The sequence below is a fragment of the Cryptomeria japonica genome, chromosome 10, assembly GCF_030272615.1.
Source record: "Cryptomeria japonica chromosome 10, Sugi_1.0, whole genome shotgun sequence".
Lineage (NCBI taxonomy): Eukaryota > Viridiplantae > Streptophyta > Pinopsida > Cupressales > Cupressaceae > Cryptomeria > Cryptomeria japonica.
Genome location: NC_081414.1, coordinates 276,604,339 through 276,625,393, shown reverse-complemented (window position 1 = coordinate 276,625,393; position 21,055 = coordinate 276,604,339). Strand labels below are relative to the sequence as shown.

Below are 21,055 nucleotides of genomic sequence, written 5' to 3'. Positions count from 1 at the left end.
CATGTCCTCTTCCTCTATGCCACTTTCCCTCTTGTAGGACATGTGTGGCTTTCTTAGAGATTCCTCTATGCCACTTGTCCTCCCAAGGATGACAAGTGTCCTATCTTCTTGATTCTCCTCTAACTTCCTCATCTCCCACCATTCATCTCTCTAGATCAAATCCAGACTGTTGAATCCTGCAACACCATCCCACATCTTGGAACGGCTATAAAACATCACCAATTTGCATTCACAGTCTCTCTCCTGCATTTTAGCTTATACCATCTTGCATTCTTAATCTGAGATCTTGCATCCTTAGCATAATAATTTAGTATTTGCACATAGAGTAGTTTTGATCATACTATCATAGTAATCATCTAGATTCTAGAATCATGTAGCTACTCATTCTTCAAGTAGTCATCTTGTAAATCATGTAGTTGCTGAGAGCCGATTCATAGATCCACAAGGTCCTTGAAGATAGAGGACAATGGGACGACATCAAGGAGGAGTTTATTAATTTTGTTTATTATTTTCTTCCTTGATATAATTTTTCATTGAATGCATGTTTAGTCCTTTTAATTGATTGATTCACATATTTTTGCACACAATATGAAAACTTAAGATGAACTACCACTAGGGGAGAGGACCTAGTAGTTGAGCACCCTAACTTTGCGCTTCTCAAAATCCTACATGGAAATTTCAAATCACTCCCAATTTTTTACAACAAATTACTTGGCAAGTCCCTTGCTTATAATTAAGGTTTCAATGCCACATCCTCAAATATGATACCACATCAACATACTTTTTGCTAAGGTGTTCAAAATTGTAAGGAAGCAAAGGTGTGCGGAAACGCTTCCTACGCTAATCTTGAGAGGACGATTTTGCAAATGTCAACTTAACTATCACAGAGATCACAAGAAGCAAATAGAGTAGAAATGAAACAAGAAACGCATAACACAGCGATTATCGTGGGGAAAACCCATATAGGTGAAAAACCCCACACTCTAAAACCTGCATCGTATATTAACAAATCAACAAGAGATTACAATACACTCGCAATGCAAGTTCTTACAAGAGCATCACCTCAACTCAAGCTCAGAGAGACTTCACTAGCATCCTTCTAGCACCCAGCCTTGCAAATCAAACTCCATCATACAAACTCCTCTCCAAGCCCTCATTATATAAGAATTTTACAACCTAGAAACCATTTGTGGTTTTACAATACTAGGGGCAAAACCTCCATGACACGTGTTGCCCACCCTTGACATTTGTTTTTCCAAGCTAAGAAAACCAGGTTAAATATAGTTTACTCACGTCCAAACTCTTATCCCCTATTTTAGACCCTCATAACTAACATGAAATGTGTCATATTATCTCTAAAAATGGCCCTCCTATATTATACTATGGATAAGGCATCTTTTGACAACTCATATACCTTTTTCCAAGGCACCTACACATGGGAAACCTCCCAGCTACATTTGGAACAATTTACTAAATATTGCAAGGTTGAGACACATGTATCTCAACAAAAACAACCCATAAAAAAGGTGAGATCAATAGTCATCCATAAAGACCCCCATATTTGTGCAGCTGATATGGCATCACATAATTGGTTGCTTTTTACAACTAAAAGCACATTCAATTCAATTATGAGTTTTGAAGTCACAACTATTAGTGCAATGTTAAAAAAATTAGACATTAAATCAACAAATATGAATATTAAATCAACAACTACTGTCACAACAATTGAAACTCACTCAACTACTTCTCTATTGCTTAATGACACACCATTTTGGTATATAATGCTGGTGCTCATCACGTGTTGATATTCCATAAACACTCTCAACTCACTTTTGGACGGGACGCCACTGAGAAACCATGTTTTTCAGCAGTCCACAGCTCTGTTTTATAGTGGGCAAATGAAACCAGGGGAAGCAACGAAACTAGGGGTTTTTGGCTCTACCATTCTATTTCCTGCTTTAAATATCTCTCTTGATAGAGCATGAATGGAGTAAGTTTTTACCAGTTAATCGTCTGGATCGATTATTAGTTGAGTGAAAAGTAAGAAGAAATGGAGATGCCAGGTTCTATGAGGAAATGGGTATCTGAGAATAAGCTCACCTCAGTAGGGGCATTGTGGACTTCAAGTTTAGGGGCTTCTCTTGCTTATAACTTCTCAGAGCCCTCCATGAAAACCAGTCTCAAGCTTATACACGCTAGGTATGAATTTCTCCACATTTCCTCTTACAAATGTTGAATACTTGGTTTAAAATTTTCTATGATTTTGTATTAATTGGGGGATTTTGATGTATAATTACAGGATACACGCATAGGGTATTACTCTGGCAGCACTCTCTGCAGCTACTCTTCTTCATCTGTATGAACAGAATGCCCAGCAGAAGCTTAAGCAAAATCACAGCATTGCTTAGCCCCCACAAATCTCAAATTAAAATGATATTAATTCACTGTAGATCTGGTTCTGTTTGCTATGTACTCTAATGTTTCAGAGCTTTTTCATTTACTTCTTATGTAATCAAATCGAAAATGTAACAGAAATAAGATGTTGGAAGTATTTTAATGTAATTCGGCCGATTTCCGCAGTTATGTTGGAAGAAATATATCGCTTGCAATTAAATCCTAAGTTTAATTTTCTGGAGAGTTCTACAGCTCTGTTATTTGTTGTATAAAAATGTTAATAACCTTCATACTCATAGTCACATCAAAATAAGAGGGCATCTTCTGTTTTATTATTTATATGATTGTGGGCAATGTTAAAAAAAATAAAACTCTTTTCCTCTTTTATTTTTATTTTGATTTTGATGAATAAGTAATTATATATAAAAATAACATAACAAAAAATATATATATAAAATTAGTCTATATTATTTAAAAAATACGTGGTAAGTAAATTTTTTATATAAAGTATTATTTTAATCAGAAATATTAAGATATAGAATCTTTAACATTATATTTTAGTAAGATATTTTAGTATTTACAAGGTTCATGTTTGATATAAATAAGTCAAAGGCATAAGTTTCAAAAAAAAAAAAGTTACACCTATAATGATAACCAAAGCTCATAAAATGATGATTAGAACTTACAACAACTAAAACAAATTTTATGACCTAAACTCCTAAAAAACAATTATATATTAGCAATGGAGCCATAATACTCATAATTTAAACTTATAAAACATTGATAAGAATTTATTAAAATGCATGATAATTTACTACAAAAGAGTAGAACTAGGTGTGTCTAAAGATAAACAATTTTTGTTGTACTTTGAAAATTATAATATAAATTTAATAGCCTTCAAGCATAGTGACATACAAATCTTAGTCCATGATATCCATAATTCTAGTATAAAGAGATAATAATGAAAAAAACAATTTGGTCTAATGGATTCTCTCATCCAGGCTAATATGGGATAGAGACTTCCCCTTTAGCCATGAATACCCACTATTTGATATCTCCTCTCGATGAACCTGATGAACTCCCCGATCCATATTCGTTAGTGAAAGAGTTCGATCGCCCTTCCCTCCAATTATTGAAAGTGGAGACTCTCGTAGCAAGCTCCGGTCGGCTTCCAATAGAAGCCCATCACTACTATGGGATCGCGGGAAAAAGTTCCATAGTAGTGATGGAGGGGAGGAGTCAACCCGGGCAGAGACGTAGGGCCCCCAACTATATCCGGGACATAATCAACAGGATTTGCCTCTGCCTTAGATGCTGATATTGGTCCATCGACTGGATCTACAAGTGCTTATGTCTTTGCCTTCGTTACTTCTGCTGGTGGTGGATCTACTAGAAATGTCCCAAAAGTCGGAACATGCTACTCTGCTAAATATACTGAATCCACTAGATCAACTGCTTTAACAACATACACTTCAATAGCAGAATCCACCTATAAACTTATGCATAATCTACTGTTGCTTATGATGCGATAAATGTGGGTTGATTCGCTTAGCCCAGTCATTATAGTGCTATCGATCAGTAGGAAGAGGTTTGTTTCCTTTAGCCCATTGGTTTATTCAACCTGAGCCCGAACATGCTGTGCCCACGGAAAAGTGCCTATCATCAGTAACATCTAAGCATTTGAAACGTTTCCGAACCATCTATAGCCAAACCAATATATATATATTCTGCAGGCTCAGTGACGAAGCTACTACTAACACAAAACTCTAAAATAAGTTTACATTGTAACAAGAATCACAATCATTAGAGTTAAACAGTTTTTCAAACTTAAAAACATTTCAAAAATTGTTGTGATTGAACAAAGTAGATGGATTGTTTTTTGTACAAGACAAAATTAGAAACATCAATACTAATGAAAAATTTAAAATTTAAATTCTTTTTTTTCTTTTTTTCTTTTCTTCAACAAATAAATAAAACTCGCATCATATTTGTTGAATTTTTTTTCACAATAATTGACATTATTAATACTTAAATAAATACTAAAATCTCATATTAAAAACTAAATATACTCCGCACTATATATAATATATTAAATGTGTCCAATTAGATATGGGATGATGTGACTTACATAAAATACAAACACAAAGGCCAATGGATGAATAATAAAACCCACAATATTTTTTTCCAAAGACTACATAAGCATCTAGCATGGATTTTAGTGTGACATGAGGTGTAAATGCTAATAAATAAATTAGTATAAGTTAAAAGAACAAATTTAAGGTTACACCCAACATTATATTTTTACAAAATTAAAGGATTGTCCTCTAGAATAAATAGGCCTTTAGCATTAATGATAGTAAATAGAAAGTATATTATTATTTTTTAATTTATAGAATTGATTTATTTATCTTATATTTTTCACAAAATTATATAGAGTTAATTTAAGACAAACATCTTCATTATTAATATTAGTATGTAAATAAAAACTCATATATATATATATATATATATATATATATATATATATATATATATATATATATATATATATGTTTCATTTATGATAATAGATCTATAATGTTGATACAATATAGTTTTTTCAAAATTTAAAATCTTGTTAATATAAATAAATCTTGACAATTTATTCTACTTATAAATTGATTATAGAAGTCATGTTTTTTTTTTCTAAAATCGATGGATCTATCTAAAAGAAATAAGAGCATACACAACTTACTAGAAATATGATTCCCTACCAATAATAGCAAGTAGATTAATATAAAATAAGAAATCAAGCTTACAAAAATAGTTGGCAAAATAGCAGCCTCAAAATAAGATATCGAAATCAATAAAAGCATAACACAAGATTGATTTCTATCACATGTTATAGATATAATTGGGCCCTACCAAACATGTATGCAAGACACATAAATCCTTTGTCATAATACATAAAAAAATCAATGGTTATGAAATTGACAAATATTTATATAACTGCCTTGATAGTCATGTATGAAAAATGTGAAGCAATGATAATGTCACATTAAACATTTGACTTAATGCCTCAAAGAAATATCTATAATTACACATATGTAAAAAGAAGAACATTCACATACCTTTGTAGCTAGTGATTAAAGCGTGTCCTTTTGCATAGTGGGGTTTATAATTCATTAATATCATCAATGAAACCTCTTGAGTTAGTAAATCTCAATTTAACAATAATATATTACTAGTATATTTATATTAAAAAAATATATGTAAAATATGTCGAGAGATATCTTATAATAGAAGAGAATCATCTATCATTTGCATGTCAAATTGTTTCAAAAATAGATTTTTGTTTACGAACATTTTGATGTCTCTCGGCCTAATTACACACAATAGAACTATACAATAGAGATAATGATCAATTTTCTTCAATAATGTATTATGAGTAGGTTGGAATGTCTTATGCTCTAGTATATGGCAATGACCCCACTTTTTCTTTTGTGTAATTTATTGTATGAAAATAAAATGTTATTCTAATATTTTCTTCCAATTATTATCCTTCAGGTAATGTAGTTGAATTTAGTGATAAAAATATATTAGATGTAATTGATAAGATCTTTAAAAAAATCTAGAGACTATATTTATTTTAACTTTTTAGAATGTAATGAATGTCTTTATATATTAGAAAATGACATCAAAACATACAAATATGTGTCTTGTGTGGCCTTGAGAAAGAATGTTGTAGATGATCAGTCAACCAATATTTAATTTTTTTTATCAAAAGACATATAAGATCACAACAAAATTTGATTATTTGGAAATCAATATATAGATAGGCATGGTAATTAGACAAGAAAGATGAATGAATAGAAACCTGCAAATAAAAATACAATAAAACAAAAACATATACAAATAAAAACTAAACAAACAAACTCAACTTTGTATAAATTTATACCATTTATAATCATACCTATATCTATACATATTAAGACATTTTCTTAAAATACTACAAAGCTAAAATTGATAATGGACAATATAAAGCGTGTGGTTATCGGGACAATAAAGAACATTTATCAAATGCCACTTCTAAATGGCTACTTTTTGACCTTTGTGTGCATAATGAGTCCTCTCATGTTTGTCATAACTAAACATAAATTGAAACAATGACTTTGAGCTCTTAAATCGCATATAAAAAAACCAAAAAAAATTATTTAAATTTGACATACCATTTAAGATGGACAACTAACAACCCTTCCCCTATATCTATACATATTAAGATATTTCCTTAAAATACGACAAAACTAAAATTGATAATGAACATAAATCACATGGTTATTGGGATAATAAAAACATTTATAGACGTTGCTTCGAAATGACCTTTTTTTGACCTTTATGTGCATAAAGAGTCATACGTTTGTCAAAACTGTCTAAAAACTGAAACAATAGTTATAAGGAAATGACTATCCAGCCCCTAGGATGCACCAACGCATAAGTTATTCTTATACATTACATTTTATGCATTGGTGCATTCTAGGAGCTGGAAAGTCATTTCCTAGTTAGAAACTCTTAAATCATATAGGGAAGAGGGACCAATGGGTGATAGGGTCACTTTTAGACCAATAGTGGTGCCCTAAAAATGTCATGTCAATGCTTATCCCCAAAAAAGTAACTCTAAAATTTTATAAAAAAAAACAATGATGTGATGTCACATCACCGCACACGTAAACTTGACTTAGTGCACTTCTATGGGTCTTATGACAATTTGGGACCTTCACAAACATGCATGCTGATGTGGCATCATATTTGACCATGTGGACTTGAGAAGTAAGTAGTTGTGTAAAATTGAGAAAATTTTGAAATGTCCACATATGATTTTGAGAAATGTGAAGTTAGGGTGAGCATGTTTTGGCTACTCTCTCCTAAAAAGAAACAAAAAAAAAATCCTTGAAAATTGACATGTTTTAAAACTTATGTGGTGTATATATATATATATATATATATGCCACCAAAAAAATATTGATAATGAAAAAAAAACGGCAGGCCTTGCCTATAGCGGATTACTTAGTGGCACGCCATTTTGGTCTAGTGGTGGTGCTCATCACGTGTTGATGTTCCATAAACACCCTCAACTCAACTCACTTTTGTACGGGAAACCATCTCCTATTTCAACAATCCACAGCTCTGTTTTATAGTGGGCAAATGAAATCAGGGGAAGCAATGAAACCAGGGATTTTTGGCTCTACCATTCTATTTCCTGCTTTAAATATCTCTCTTCCCAGACCATGGACAGAGTAAGTTTTTCCGATTTAGTCTGGATCGATTATTTGTTGAGAGAACTGAAAAGTGAGTAAGAAGAGATGGAGATGGCAGGTTCCATGAGGAAATGGGTATCTGAGAATAAAATCACCTCAGTAGGGGCACTGTGGAGTTCAAGTTTAGGGGCTTCTCTTGCTTATAACTTCTCAAAACCCTCCATGAAAACCAGTCTCAAGCTTATACATGCCAGGTATGGATTTCTCCAGATTTACTGTTACAGATGTTGAACAGTTGGCTTAAAATTTTGTATTGAGTTAAATTATGTGATGATTGATTTGTTCAAGTATTGGGGGATTTTGATGTATAATTACAGGATACACGCACAGGGTATTACTCTGGCAGCACTCTCTGTAGCTGCTCTTCTTCATTTGTATGAACAGAATGCCCAGGAAAAGCTCAAGCAAAATCACGGCATTGCTTAGTCGCCACAAATCTCAAATGCATATGATATTAATTCACTGTAGATCTGGTTCTGTTTACCATGTACTCTAATGTTTCAGAGCTTTTTTGGTTACTTCTTATGTAATTAGATTCAAAATGTTACAGAAAAGAGATGTTGTAAGTAGTGTAATGTAATTCGACTGATTTCCGAAGTTATAAAGAAATATATCCCCTTCAGTTAAGTTTAATTCTATAAAGAAACATGTTAATTAACTTTAATACTCACAATCACATCAAAATAAGACTGCATCCATGCATTTTCTGCTTTATATGATTGTGGGCAATATTTGTTCATTTACAGATTCAAATTTCAAATGATATATCAGATTTTGACGATATTTTTTTTGTTATATCTGTATGCGATCTAACTGTTGTTTATAGCTATTGTTCTGGCTTCTTGGAGTAATGATGTACGTTGTGGGATCCATTATGCGGCAAGGGTCAAAAAGTGATCATTTCAAAGTGTCGTCCCATACCTATTTAAAGATGCCCCAATAATGGTGCACTTAAAATTTCAAAGTGTCACCCCATACCTTGGTAAAGATGCCCCAACAATCGTGCACTTAAAATTGGCAATACTTATACACAAATGCCCCAATGATCATGCGCTATGTGTACCAATAAAGGTGCACAAATGGGCCATTACAATCCAAAAATGCTAACTGTGAGAGGCAAAATGGGCAACTATTGGTACATGTGAAATTCATTAATGAACTTTTAGTTATCATTTTTTTGGTTTCTTTAAAGTTAGTAATTGGAAATTGGGTGAGCAATTAGTGAAGGTAATTGGAATATGGGTGTACTCTTCCAACACCTCCCACTCCCCCTCCCTTTTTTTGGTTAATTTTGATGGATAAGTAATTATATAAAATTAGTGTAGCAAAATGTATATATATAAATAATTTATATTAATTAAAAAAATAGGTGGTAGAGTAATTTTTTATATAAAGTATTAATTTAATCAGAAATATTAAGATATAGAATCTTTAATTTAGTAGGATATTTTAGCATCCACAAGGTTTATGTTAATATAGATAAGTTAGAGTCATACCTTCCAAAACAAATTGCACTCACAGAATGATGATTAAAACTTAATACAACTAAAACAAACATTACGACCTAAACTCCTAAAAACAACTATATACTAGCAATGGAACCATAATACTAATAATTTAAACTTATAAAACGATTGATAAGAATTTATAAAATGCATGATAAATTAGTACAAAAGAGTAGAACTTGATATGTCCAAAAATAAACAATTTTTGTTGTTTGTATGAACTTGGTAATGGTAGCTTAGAGTCTTCTTTGTTCTCTCCTTGACAATGTTTTGCCTATCAATCTTATGTAATTTTTTCTCTTTTCATTATTTCAATAAAAAATAAAATAATAATAATTTGTATTGTACTTTAAAATTATAATATAAATTTAATAACCTTCAACCATAGTGACATAAAGATCTTAGTCCACATACACAAGAAGATGGAAGTAAACAGAAAAAGTCTTCGTGATATCGATAGTTCTAGTACAAGAAGACTAATGAAAAAACAATATGGTCCAATGAATTCACTCATTACTGCTAACACACAAATCTCTCAAATAAATTTACATTGTGACAAGAACCACAATCATTACAATTAAATACTTATTCAAACTTTAAAAAAATTCAAAAATTGTTGTGATTGAACAAAGTAGATAGATTGTTTTTTGTACAAGACAAAATTAGAAACATCTACTACAAGAGATATTTGTTTAGTTTGCATCCTTCAAAGAGGGCAAGAAGTCTTTCTAAACAACAAGTGGGGTTGCAATTTTACTAAAGAATTGCCAAATAGAATATGGGTAGAAAATCATTGGGGTTTATGTCATTGCAAGGAATTGAAATTTTAATAATTAAATCTCAAAGTTGCTCTAGTTAGCTATTTAAATTATTATAAAGCAATAATATTTTATTGATAAATCACAAAGATCATTTTGTTAGGATAATATATGTTAGTAGTTTTCAGACTTGTGATCCCAATGAGAAAACGCTATTTTTTTTTAGCATATCTACCCACTCAAATATTTATAAAGAAGAATCACACGTTAGTGTTGCATGCTAATAGTCTTGGTAAGGGTAGTCAAAAAGTTGATATTACAAAATATTTTTTAAATCCTTACTTATATGCATGATAAATGATCAAATCTACTATTGTTTAACATGTACCCACCTAGGTCTTGTAGATCCTAAAGTGAGAGAGATATACCCATCTCTCATTTGTCGAACCATATTCTTATTGAGATCTTGAATACAAAAAAATGCAACTTCCTAAAGATGATTGATTGCAAGTTGGAGAATCAATATACCTATTTTGTACAATTTTAACATTTAACTCAAATATTACTAGAGGTTGTAGACCATCATTTTAACTTAGATATATCCTTATTCCTCTTTTATCTACCACTTTTTCCCTTAGGTCTACCCCATACATGAAGTGCATCCTTAGAACCCTGGCCATGGATTTTGACCTCATTTTCTCTCTAGAAAAAGTGGCAACAAGGAGATCCATTTTGGGATATAAAGTAGAACCACTCAATGCAATGATTAGATTATCATATGGTTTGGGGAAGAGGAAAAATGATAAGTACACTTATCCTCATCATCTAGCTTAATATCAATACTACTTAGCTAGTTGAAAATGAGATCAAAAGCGTATAAATGCTTAGCTATAGAGTCCCATTCATCTTTAGAGAGACAAAAAATAAATAAATAAAATTTACCAAATTATTTGTTTAACTTGAAGCTTTCTAATTGTTTTCCACATATTAAATGTAATATCCTCCACTAAGACATTTAAGAGAATAGATACCAAAAGACACAACTATATAATTCCTCATGTCCTTTTGTCCATCTTTATCCAATCTTCATTTGAGACATTGAGATCATATACTTTGATGTCACATCTTTCCGTTGATCTCTCTCCTTTAGAGATCCTTCATTTTTAGTTTGCATAGTTTACACTTGGAGTCATTTAAACTCTCAATCTCTAAGCATGATATATTTTTCATGGCTTCTCTAACCTCACTAAGATCTATGAAACCACTAAAATAATGCTTCCACTACAACCACAATAAACCCACAATATTGCAAGGAAGATGTCCCCTTTCAAATCAAGCCATAACTGTAATACCAAACATTGGAATACAAAGTAAATGATGCAATAAGAAACACAACAATATTCTTAATAATGTAGTGTTTTAAATATGACAAAGCATGTCATTAAGCCAATAAATTTTAAGAATGAAACAATGTATAAGCAAGTAAAAATCACTAAATTTCCCACAAAACACTGTATTTATGTGTAGAAATCCTTCTAGAAAAAATATTCACCACAAAGATACACGAGCTTGTATTAATCATCAAGCAAAGAGCTAAATTAATATGATCTACTTATTTCTTTATTTAAAAAGTAATCTCATAGCATAATTGTATCTAAAAAGATCATATAAATCAACTATCACATGCCAAATAAAGTAATCTCATAGCATAATTGTACCTAAAAAGATCATATAAATCAACTATCACATGCCTCCAATGTATAAGAGAACAAGAAACTAGAAACCATAAATGGTTTCACATAACTAAGACCAAAATTCTAAGGTATAGCAAAAACCCAATACCCTTATAATAATAGTCAAGCAACTAAAAAAGTAACTCCCCTAACACATCTTAGGATTATGTCTTATGTTTCATAAATCAAACTGATAAAGATCCCAAACCTAGATGTTCCATAAGGGCATTGATTTTCTTGTCATTGCACCAAATATGAAAGATCTTCTTACAGCTCTCAATTTTGACCATTTTTATGCAACTTTCCCATTTAGTTTATTCTTAAAGTATCCCTAAGTATAAATAAAAAATAAATAAAACCTCTTCCCTCACACGTCAATCCATCTTTGCACATTCCATGATATTTGGATACTAGTCATTACTTATCATCTACCTAATTAAATAAAATTTATAAATTGAATGGCTTATCTAATCCTACTGCTCGTGTCCTATTAGTTGTGTAGGTTCCACAAAAGTGGTGCAAATCTCTCAATCTTCCTCTCAATGTGTCTTCCTAGAGGATGGTGCTTTGGTAAGATTATCCTTCACCTATTGTACCAATTTATATGCAGTTTTATATTTTAGTTGATTGTTGAACTTTATTTCAATACTTCAAATATTTTTTGGGGGTAAGTTATGCATACCAGCTAACCCTCCTTTTATTGTAAATGTTCTAAATATACTTTATATGTTTAATGGTAGAGTCGTGTTGAAAAGCTCCAAAAATTTATCAATTAATAATAAAAAAAGGACATCACATTTTTTAAATAGAATAGTGAATAGGGAAATGGATAATCCCAAGGTTTAGTCTCTAGGATAATTCAATAGAATGCATACATTAACCTAGATCAAATTAAAATTAAAAGTTGGTGTAAAAAAGAATTAACATGTGTAAGAAGCAATAAATAGAAATAAATGAGGAGAATAAGATCACTTTGCTCCATGTTTGAAGAATGATTACAAATATGTTATGGAGTAGAAATATGAGTGTTTTGGGATTTTAAAATGCATATAATAGTTGTCAAGTGCACATATTTGAATTAGCATATTCATCTTTTCTTTACTTTGGGTCAACGACCAATATGGAATAGATTTGTGACCACAAGTTAGACTCATGGCATCAAACTTGGCCTTTGTACTTTGTCTCGTGTCATTTTTGCAATCTAATGAATAACTATATGATCTCTCTCTTTATAATTTATAGACTAACAATATTGATAAATGCATTTGCTAGATTGTGCAACCAAAATGGTGAAGACATTTTGCCTCAATGGACCCCTTGATAGCAAACAATATTAGAAAAATAATAGACAAGCCTTAGAATGCAAATTCATTACTTCTTTTTTAGTGTCAAATCCAAATGTGTTGTTATTGAATTACTCTTCTAGATTAAGAGATGATTCCTTGATTCTTTGACATTCTTTGACATTCTTTGGCCTCCTTGCTATCCTCTACAATTTTTATAATGAATGTAACAAATATCTTTATATCCTATCACATGACATCAAACCATACAAATGCGTTGGTTTGGCATTGGGTAAGAATGTTAAAAGAGGTCAATCAACAAAAAAATAATCAAATTTGATTTTGAGTTCATGCTTGCAAGGATGACCTTGCCACTACAAACCTAACTTGAGATCAAAAGACATACCAGATCAAAACAAACAGTGACTATTTTGGGAGTCAATATATAGAAAAGTATGATAATTAAACAAAAAAATAATGTGTAATGTTATATTCATTAAAATAAGATAAAACAATAAGTACAAAATACAAAATTGTCTACCCAACAACTAAAATATACCTTTAACCTTATTTATTAATTAATTAAAAATTAAAAGACAATATTATTCAAATTTTGAAATAAATGTGATTAAAGAGACATTCTGGTTATTAGGCCAAAGGCGTCTCCTTATATGAGATGGACAAGCTATTTTTTAAAATTTCAATGGTTCATAATTCACAAAAAGCAATGCAAGATGATTGAAAGCTTTTAGTGCGTTGATCTTTTATCCTCCTATGTTGTACCTACGCGCAAAGTGTGATTCTTTACCAAACACAAGTTCATTTATTTTGGAAGAACCAATTCTAATTCCATTGGGTTTTCTCACTGTCAATGGCATACATTTTACTCATACGGTGTCACTGTCGCATGGCATAAATTCAACTCATACGGTGACATAATAATTGCGCGTATATCATATGAGGGCTATGACTAATTAAACAGTGATACCTACATGTTTTTAGGAGCCATAGTTTATCTTACCACTCAAGAATCATTAATGTGCCTTTGCATTCTCTTCGTTCAATATAAAAGTTCTTGGTCGCCTAATTATATATTTAGAACTTTAATAATATTTTTTTTAAGATGTTAATTCTATTATTTTCCAATATATAATAAACTTCACCAAAGGTTGTTCAACACTTTAATTCTTATCGTCTGCAACCATTGAAGAAGATTGTTCAAATTGACTCACTTGAAGCAGATAGTTATGAAACACTACACACAACTACATAAAGAAAGTAAACTCAGAAAAAAAATGCTTATCCCTAATGTCTTTTTGCAAATTAGAAATAAAAAATCTTTGAACAACTTGATCAGGCATAGGATACGAAATTTGAGACTATAAATGCTTATATCTACCAATAAAATCAGTCACTTTTTCTTTAACACCTTTCTTACAATGAATCAAATCAGTCAAAGTAATTTTATGACCAATATTATTGTGAAATTTTTGAATGAGGGCATTAGCCAATTGTTGAAATGATGTAATTGAATAAGGAGGCAGAGAACGATACCATTGCAAATCTTTATCTCTAAATGTTCTAGTAAACAATTTGGCCAAAGGTCTTTAATCATGAGCAAAATCACTACACAAAGTTTGAAATGTTTTCACATGAGTCAAGGGATCACCTTTTCCATTATAAAGCTCCAATTGAGGGACGTCTACATGTTTAGGAGGGATAACACGAACAATGTCATTAGATAATGGGCTCGCTACATCAAATGTGGGCACATTTAAAATTGGATTGGTTCATGGAAGCTATTTGTTGTTGCAAGGATGACACAGTTTGAGCTAGGTTATTAATGGTTGCTTCGGTGGATGGGTTGAAATTAGACATGTTGGATTGGGATGGAGGAGTAACATTGTTGATTGAAGGTAGAGATTGAGAATAAGGAAATGGGACACTATGATAAGTAGGTATGGGAGATGATTGTGTTACAAATGGAAGACTCATGGAAGGAGGGATAAAAGAATTTTGATTAGCAATGTTGCCCCCTTGACTAACATGTCTAGGAATAACATTTTATGTGGAATTAGCCATGATGTTAGACGTGAAAGTAGGCACACTAGTCATAGAAGTAGTCATAGGAATAGAATGATTAATTTGACTAGGAGGTTGAGTGTAACCAAGGACTTCAGCACAACTTTTTAGAGGCATAATTTTAGTGTCAACAATATGAGCGGGCCACACAACAAATCAATGCCAACTTTGTCACTTTGAACCATTATTTTTAATCCTTCAATCAATGGGATAGCCTCACTTTCTAGATATTGTTGACTCATCCATTGTTGAATATTTTCAAATTCATCAAGTTAATCTTCCCCAATTGATCAACGAAAAACCCTAGTTAGTGATTCACCCTCATCATGAGAATTATGTAAAGATTGGGGATAAATAACATGAATTATTGGAATAGAAGAACCATCCAGATTCTCATGAAACAAGCTATCCAAATTAGGCTCCATATCCTTAGTAATTAAACCTTGAGAAGCCTTAATTCTACAACTTCTTCTCACGGGAATATTATAGGTAGGACTAATGGTAGTAAAACTCATGCATGAAGGAGGGAAATTTGAATTTGAATTTGAAAATTATGATTAAGCAATACAAAACTATGTGAAAAATGATTGATTAACCAATTACTTAAGCAATTTGATTTGTGATTTTGAAAGATAAATGTGTCTAGATCATAGAATAGCATTCATAAAGATCTGATTTGAAAATTAATTTGAAAAATTATGCAATCCACATGATAAATTTTAGAATTATAAACTAGGGCTTTTGTAAATTCAACCAATAAATTTATGTAATTCAATTTGAAAATGATATCTAGGAGGGAAAATTTGAATTTTAAATTAAATGAAAAATCTGATCTAAAATAATAAATAAAATTAGACAACCCACAAGCTCAATTTTAGAATTAAAAATTAGGGTTTTGTGAATTTAACCTCTAAATTTTTTAAATTCAATAAAAAATTAAACTTGCAAATGTAGATTTGAATTTGAAATTGCATAAACATTGATATATGAGAACATAAATCAGAATTATAGGTGTTAGGAGTCAAGTTCACTAAAATGTGTTGGTGAAAAATTACGGTTTCCCACACAAGAAGAATGAAAAATGTTAATGTTTACTTAGGGACCAATACATTAAAGAGGGAGGTAAATCCAATGTATCTAGCCACAAACTAGCAAGGATAAGGGTTGAGAATTATATTGGATTTACTAGATTTGATTGGACTACCCTCTTTTTAAGTTGAATTGTAAGAATACTTAAATTAGGGTAAATGTGTTGGAAATTGATGTAAAAAAGCATAAACCATGAGCTACAGTTGTCGAATTGAGCCACAACCTGGATTTGAGAAATGTAAATGTATTCGGATCTATTCCCAGGAGGAGCTCATGATTTGTCGGGATCGTAGTGACGATCACTCTAATCCTTTGCACTTTTTGCACTCCAATGGGGGAGTGATTCGATTCATTATAAATAAAGTCAATTTTGAAGATTTTAGCTTTGTACATGTTCCTACACACGGTAGAGAAGGGAATAGGTTGGGAATAGGGGTTTGCCTTAGGTCAAACCTCGGTTTTGGAATTAACCATGAATAGAAATGAAATATGATGAAATTGCAATAATGAAAATGTTCTCCTTTTGAGGGAGATGATGAATAATGATTGAAACACAAATGTTATACCTCCTTGTGAAGTTTTGTTTGTCTCCACATGGAATTAGGGTTTCATGAAGTCTTGAATAACATAGAAAATGAATGTCAACTCCAATGCTTGATTCTTGACCTTATCTCTGCTCTAATGCTTGAAAGAAGACTGATTGCTTGCTCACTTGAACTTGAATGCTTTATTGCTTGAATTGATTGATTAATATGATTGTTGGATTCAAATTGTATATCAAAATGAGAGGGGTGGACCTCCTTTTATACTTGTTCGTCAAAAAATAACTTAATTTTTCGACGTGAGCCAACACAAGGTCAGGATTCCCGCTCAAATCTTGTGACCGTTAAGGGGCCCAAAAATGGGTCCTAACTGGGAGGACCAAGATGCTAGTTGCTTTGGTCCCTAAGGACTAGGGCGCTAGCGCCGTGGTCCTAACCAATCAAGGACCAAGAAAAAAGGACAGGAAGATGCACATGCTAAAAATGATGAGAAATTTTCATGGTGTGAGCAAATCAGGGCTTCGATTAGGCCTCAGGACATGAATGCCAAGGTGAGGGCCCAAATGAGGACAAAATTGCAAGGGAGTACAATTTAGGACACTAGAAAACCATAAATGGTTTCCCATAAATTAGACCCAAAATTTGAAGCTATATAGCAAAAATTCAATGCCCTTTTAGTCATAGTTAAGCAACTAAGAATAGTAACTCCCTTTACACATCTTACAACCTATTACGTGTCATAGGTATCATAGTTTTTATCATAATGATCAAACTGGTAAAGATCCCAAACCTATCTGTTACATAAGGGCATTGATTGCCTTGTTATAACACCAAATATGGAAGATCTTTTTACAGCTCTCAATTTTGATCATTTCTATTTAGCATTCTCATTTAATGTCTTCTTACATTAAACAAAATCCATACACATAAGCACACATTAACTTAGACTAAATAAAAATTAAAAGTTGGAGTTAAAAAGAAAACATTGTAAGAAGCCATAAATAAAAATAAATGAGGAGAATAAGATCACTTGCTTCATGATTAAAGAATGATTGCAAATTTGTTATGAAGAAGGAATATGAGTATCTTTGAATTAAAAAAAGGCTATAATAGCTAAATGCACATAGTTGAATTAGAATAATCTTCTTTGCTTTACTTTGGGTCGATGTTGCCAATATGAAATAGATTCGTGACCACGAATCAGACTCCTAGCATCAAACTTGGCCTTCGATGTACTTTGGCTTTTGTCCTTTGTGAAATCTCATAGATAACTATCTAATCTCTCTCTCTTTATATTCTTTAATAAATTGATAAATACGTTTCATAGGTTGTGCAACCAAAATGGTGAAGGCACGTTGTCTCAATGAACCCCTTGATAGTAAACAAGATTAAAAACAATACACAATCCCTAGAATACAAATTAATTACTTTTTCTTAGTACCAATCCAAATGTGTTACTCTTCTAGATTGAGAGATGATTTCTTGATTCTTTAACATTTTTTCATTCCCCTTTTTATCCCCTACATTTTTTAGAGTGAATACATGACAAATATCTTTATACCCTAGCACATGACATCAAATCATACAAATGTGTTTGGTTGGCCTTGGGTAAGAAAGTTAAAAGAGGCCAATCAACCAAAAGTTGAATTATCGAATTTGATTTAAATTGAGTTGAGTTAATGCTTGCAAGGATGACCTTTCCACTACAAACTTGACAAGATCAAAAGACATATTGAATTCTAATAAATATTGACTATTTAAGAATCAATGTATAAATAAGTATGATAATTAAACAAAAAAACCAATGCATAAAGATATATTTATAAAAATAAGATAAAATAATAAATGTAAAACCATGTGTAAATAAAAGCTTAAAAAAAACTAGGAAAATATATCATTTATCATCATATAGGGGAAGCGTACTAGCAATCATTATAGCTAACTTCACAAACTCACAGGTTCTAAATGGTATATCAGATTTTGAGGATTTTTTTTTGTTGTTGTCTCTACATGCAACTTAACTGCTTATAGCTATGTGGGATCTATTATTCACACAAGGGTCAAAAGATACACATTTCAAAGTGTCACACGAAACCTGTTTAATGATGTCCCAATAACCTTGCACTTAAAATTGCCAGTACTTATGCACAAATGCCCTAATAATCATGTGTTATGATTACTAATAAAAATGCACTAATGGATCAATTATGATCCAGAAATGTCAAAAAATGAGCACCTATTGGGATGCTCGTCACATGTTGATATGACATAAAGTAGCTCAACTGATCATCGTGTACAGAATCCCCGAGCTTTCCGGAATGAATCTAAACCTTACATTACATAGCTTTATCATCCGAATAAAAAAACCATGTCGTACTTCAACGATCCACAGGTTCTGTTTTATAGTGGGCACAAGAAATCCGGGGAAGCCACGAAACCAGGGTTTTTTGGCTCTACCATTCTATTTCCTGCTTTAAATATCGGTCTTGGTAGAGCAGGAACAGAGTAAGTTTTTCCCAGTTAGTCTGAATCGATTAAGAGATTATCATTTGAGTGAAAAGTGAGTAAGAAGAGATGATGGAGATGAGGAAATGGGTATCTGAGAACAAACTCACCTCAGTAGGGGCACTGTGGAGTTCAACATTAGGGGTTTCCCTTGCTTATAACTTCTCAAAGCCCGCCATGAAAACCAGTCTCAAGCTTATACACGCCAGGTATGAATTACTCCAGATTTCCTCTTACAAATGTTGAATACTCAGTTTAAAATTTTGTATGATTTTGTATTAATGTGATGATGGCTATTTTGATGTATTATTGCAGGATACACGCACAGGGTATTACTCTGGCAGCACTCTCTGCAGCTGCTCTTCTTCATCTGCATGAACAGAATGCCCAGCAGAAGCTTAAGCAAAATCATGGCATTGCTTAGCCCCCACAAATCTCAAATTCATATGATATTAATTCATTGTAGATCTGGTTCTGTTTGCTATGTAGTCTAATGTTTCAGAGCTTTTTCATTTACTTCTTATGTAATCAGATTGAAAATGTTACAGAAATAAGATGTTGGAAGTACTGTAATGTAATTCGGCCGATTTCCTCTAAATTTAATTCTCTGGAGAGTTCTACTGCTCTGTTATTTGTTGTAAAAATATGTTAATTAACCTTAATGCTCACAATCACATCAAAATAAGAGTGCATCCAGGTTGCTTTTTCTGTTTTATATGAATGTGGGTAATGTTTGTGATATAATCTTAATTTTGTACATTCAGATATTCTAAATTGTATATCTGATTTCAATAATGAATGATTCATAAGGTACAACATTTGGATGGGTGATCTCCCGGGAAGGCCCAATGCTTCACCCCTATGAACATCACCTAGATGCAATGAGTGTTAAGTGGACCATTCATTCTCATGAGAGATGGGTTCCTGATTTCAATAATGAATGATTCATAAGGCACAACACTTGGATGGGTGACCTCCCGGGAAGGCCCAATGCTTCACCCCTATGAACATCACCTAGATACAATGAGTGTTAAGTGGACCATTCATTCTCATGAGAGATGGGTTCTTATGAACCACTCCTCATGAAACATAGGTCAATGAGTTTGACTCAAAAACTACACAGTTGAACATGATAGCAATATCACAGTTTGACTTACTATGGAAAATACCTCCTACTTATCAATTTCAACAATTATTTTTCGTTGTCTTCTTATGTGACTTAATTGTTTATAGCTATTATTCTGGCTACTCGGTAGTAACAACACACGTTATGAGATCCATTATGCATGCAAGGGTCAAAAGTGGTCATTTCATAGTGTTGCTCAATACCTACTTAAAGAAGCCCCACTAACTGTGCACTTAAAATTGCTAATACTTCTACACAAATGCCCTAGTCATGTGCTATGTGTACCAATAAAGATGCACAAATGGGTCGATTGCTGTCTAAAAATGTTAACTACTAGGGATGACGTGAGCCTATTGATATATTTGAAATTTATTAATGAACTTTTAGTTATCATTCTTTGGGTTTCTTTAAAGTTAGTATTGGGGGTTGGGTGAGCAACGTTGTTAATTTTGATGGATAAGTAATATAAGTAATATATATATATATATATATATATATATATATATATATATATATATATATATATATATATATATATATATATATATATATATATTAAAAAAATAGGTGGTAGAGTAAAATTTTATACAAAGTATTAATTTAATCAGAGATATTAAGATATAGAATCTTTAACACTATATTTTAGTAGGATATTTTAGCATCCATAAGGTTTATGTTTAATATAGATAAGTTCGAGATATACCTTCCAAAAAAAAATGCACCTCTAATGATAACCAGAGGTTA

General features: G+C 31.8%; 1 protein-coding gene and 2 long non-coding RNA genes across 3 annotated transcripts in view; all 3 read left to right on the top strand.

Moving 5' to 3' along the window:
• Window positions 1-1,872: 1,872 nt before the first annotated feature.
• LOC131035496 (uncharacterized) overlaps window positions 1,873-21,055 on the top strand; it is a 37,203-nt gene continuing 18,020 nt past the window's right edge. The window contains exon 1 of the long non-coding RNA XR_009359214.1: window positions 1,873-2,199. This is a non-coding gene — a long non-coding RNA (uncharacterized LOC131035496). The remainder of the gene's footprint in view (window positions 2,200-21,055) is intronic.
• LOC131859530 (uncharacterized) lies at window positions 7,580-8,321 on the top strand. The gene is made up of 2 exons (XM_059213410.1): window positions 7,580-7,882; window positions 8,006-8,321. Exons 1-2 carry the CDS (start codon window positions 7,734-7,736, stop codon window positions 8,112-8,114), a joined length of 258 nt encoding a protein of 85 aa, XP_059069393.1. The 5' UTR covers window positions 7,580-7,733; the 3' UTR covers window positions 8,115-8,321.
• On the top strand, window positions 19,113-19,816 carry LOC131035495 (uncharacterized). Its single transcript, XR_009359215.1, has 2 exons — window positions 19,113-19,394; window positions 19,501-19,816. It is a non-coding gene; the product is annotated as an uncharacterized LOC131035495 (long non-coding RNA).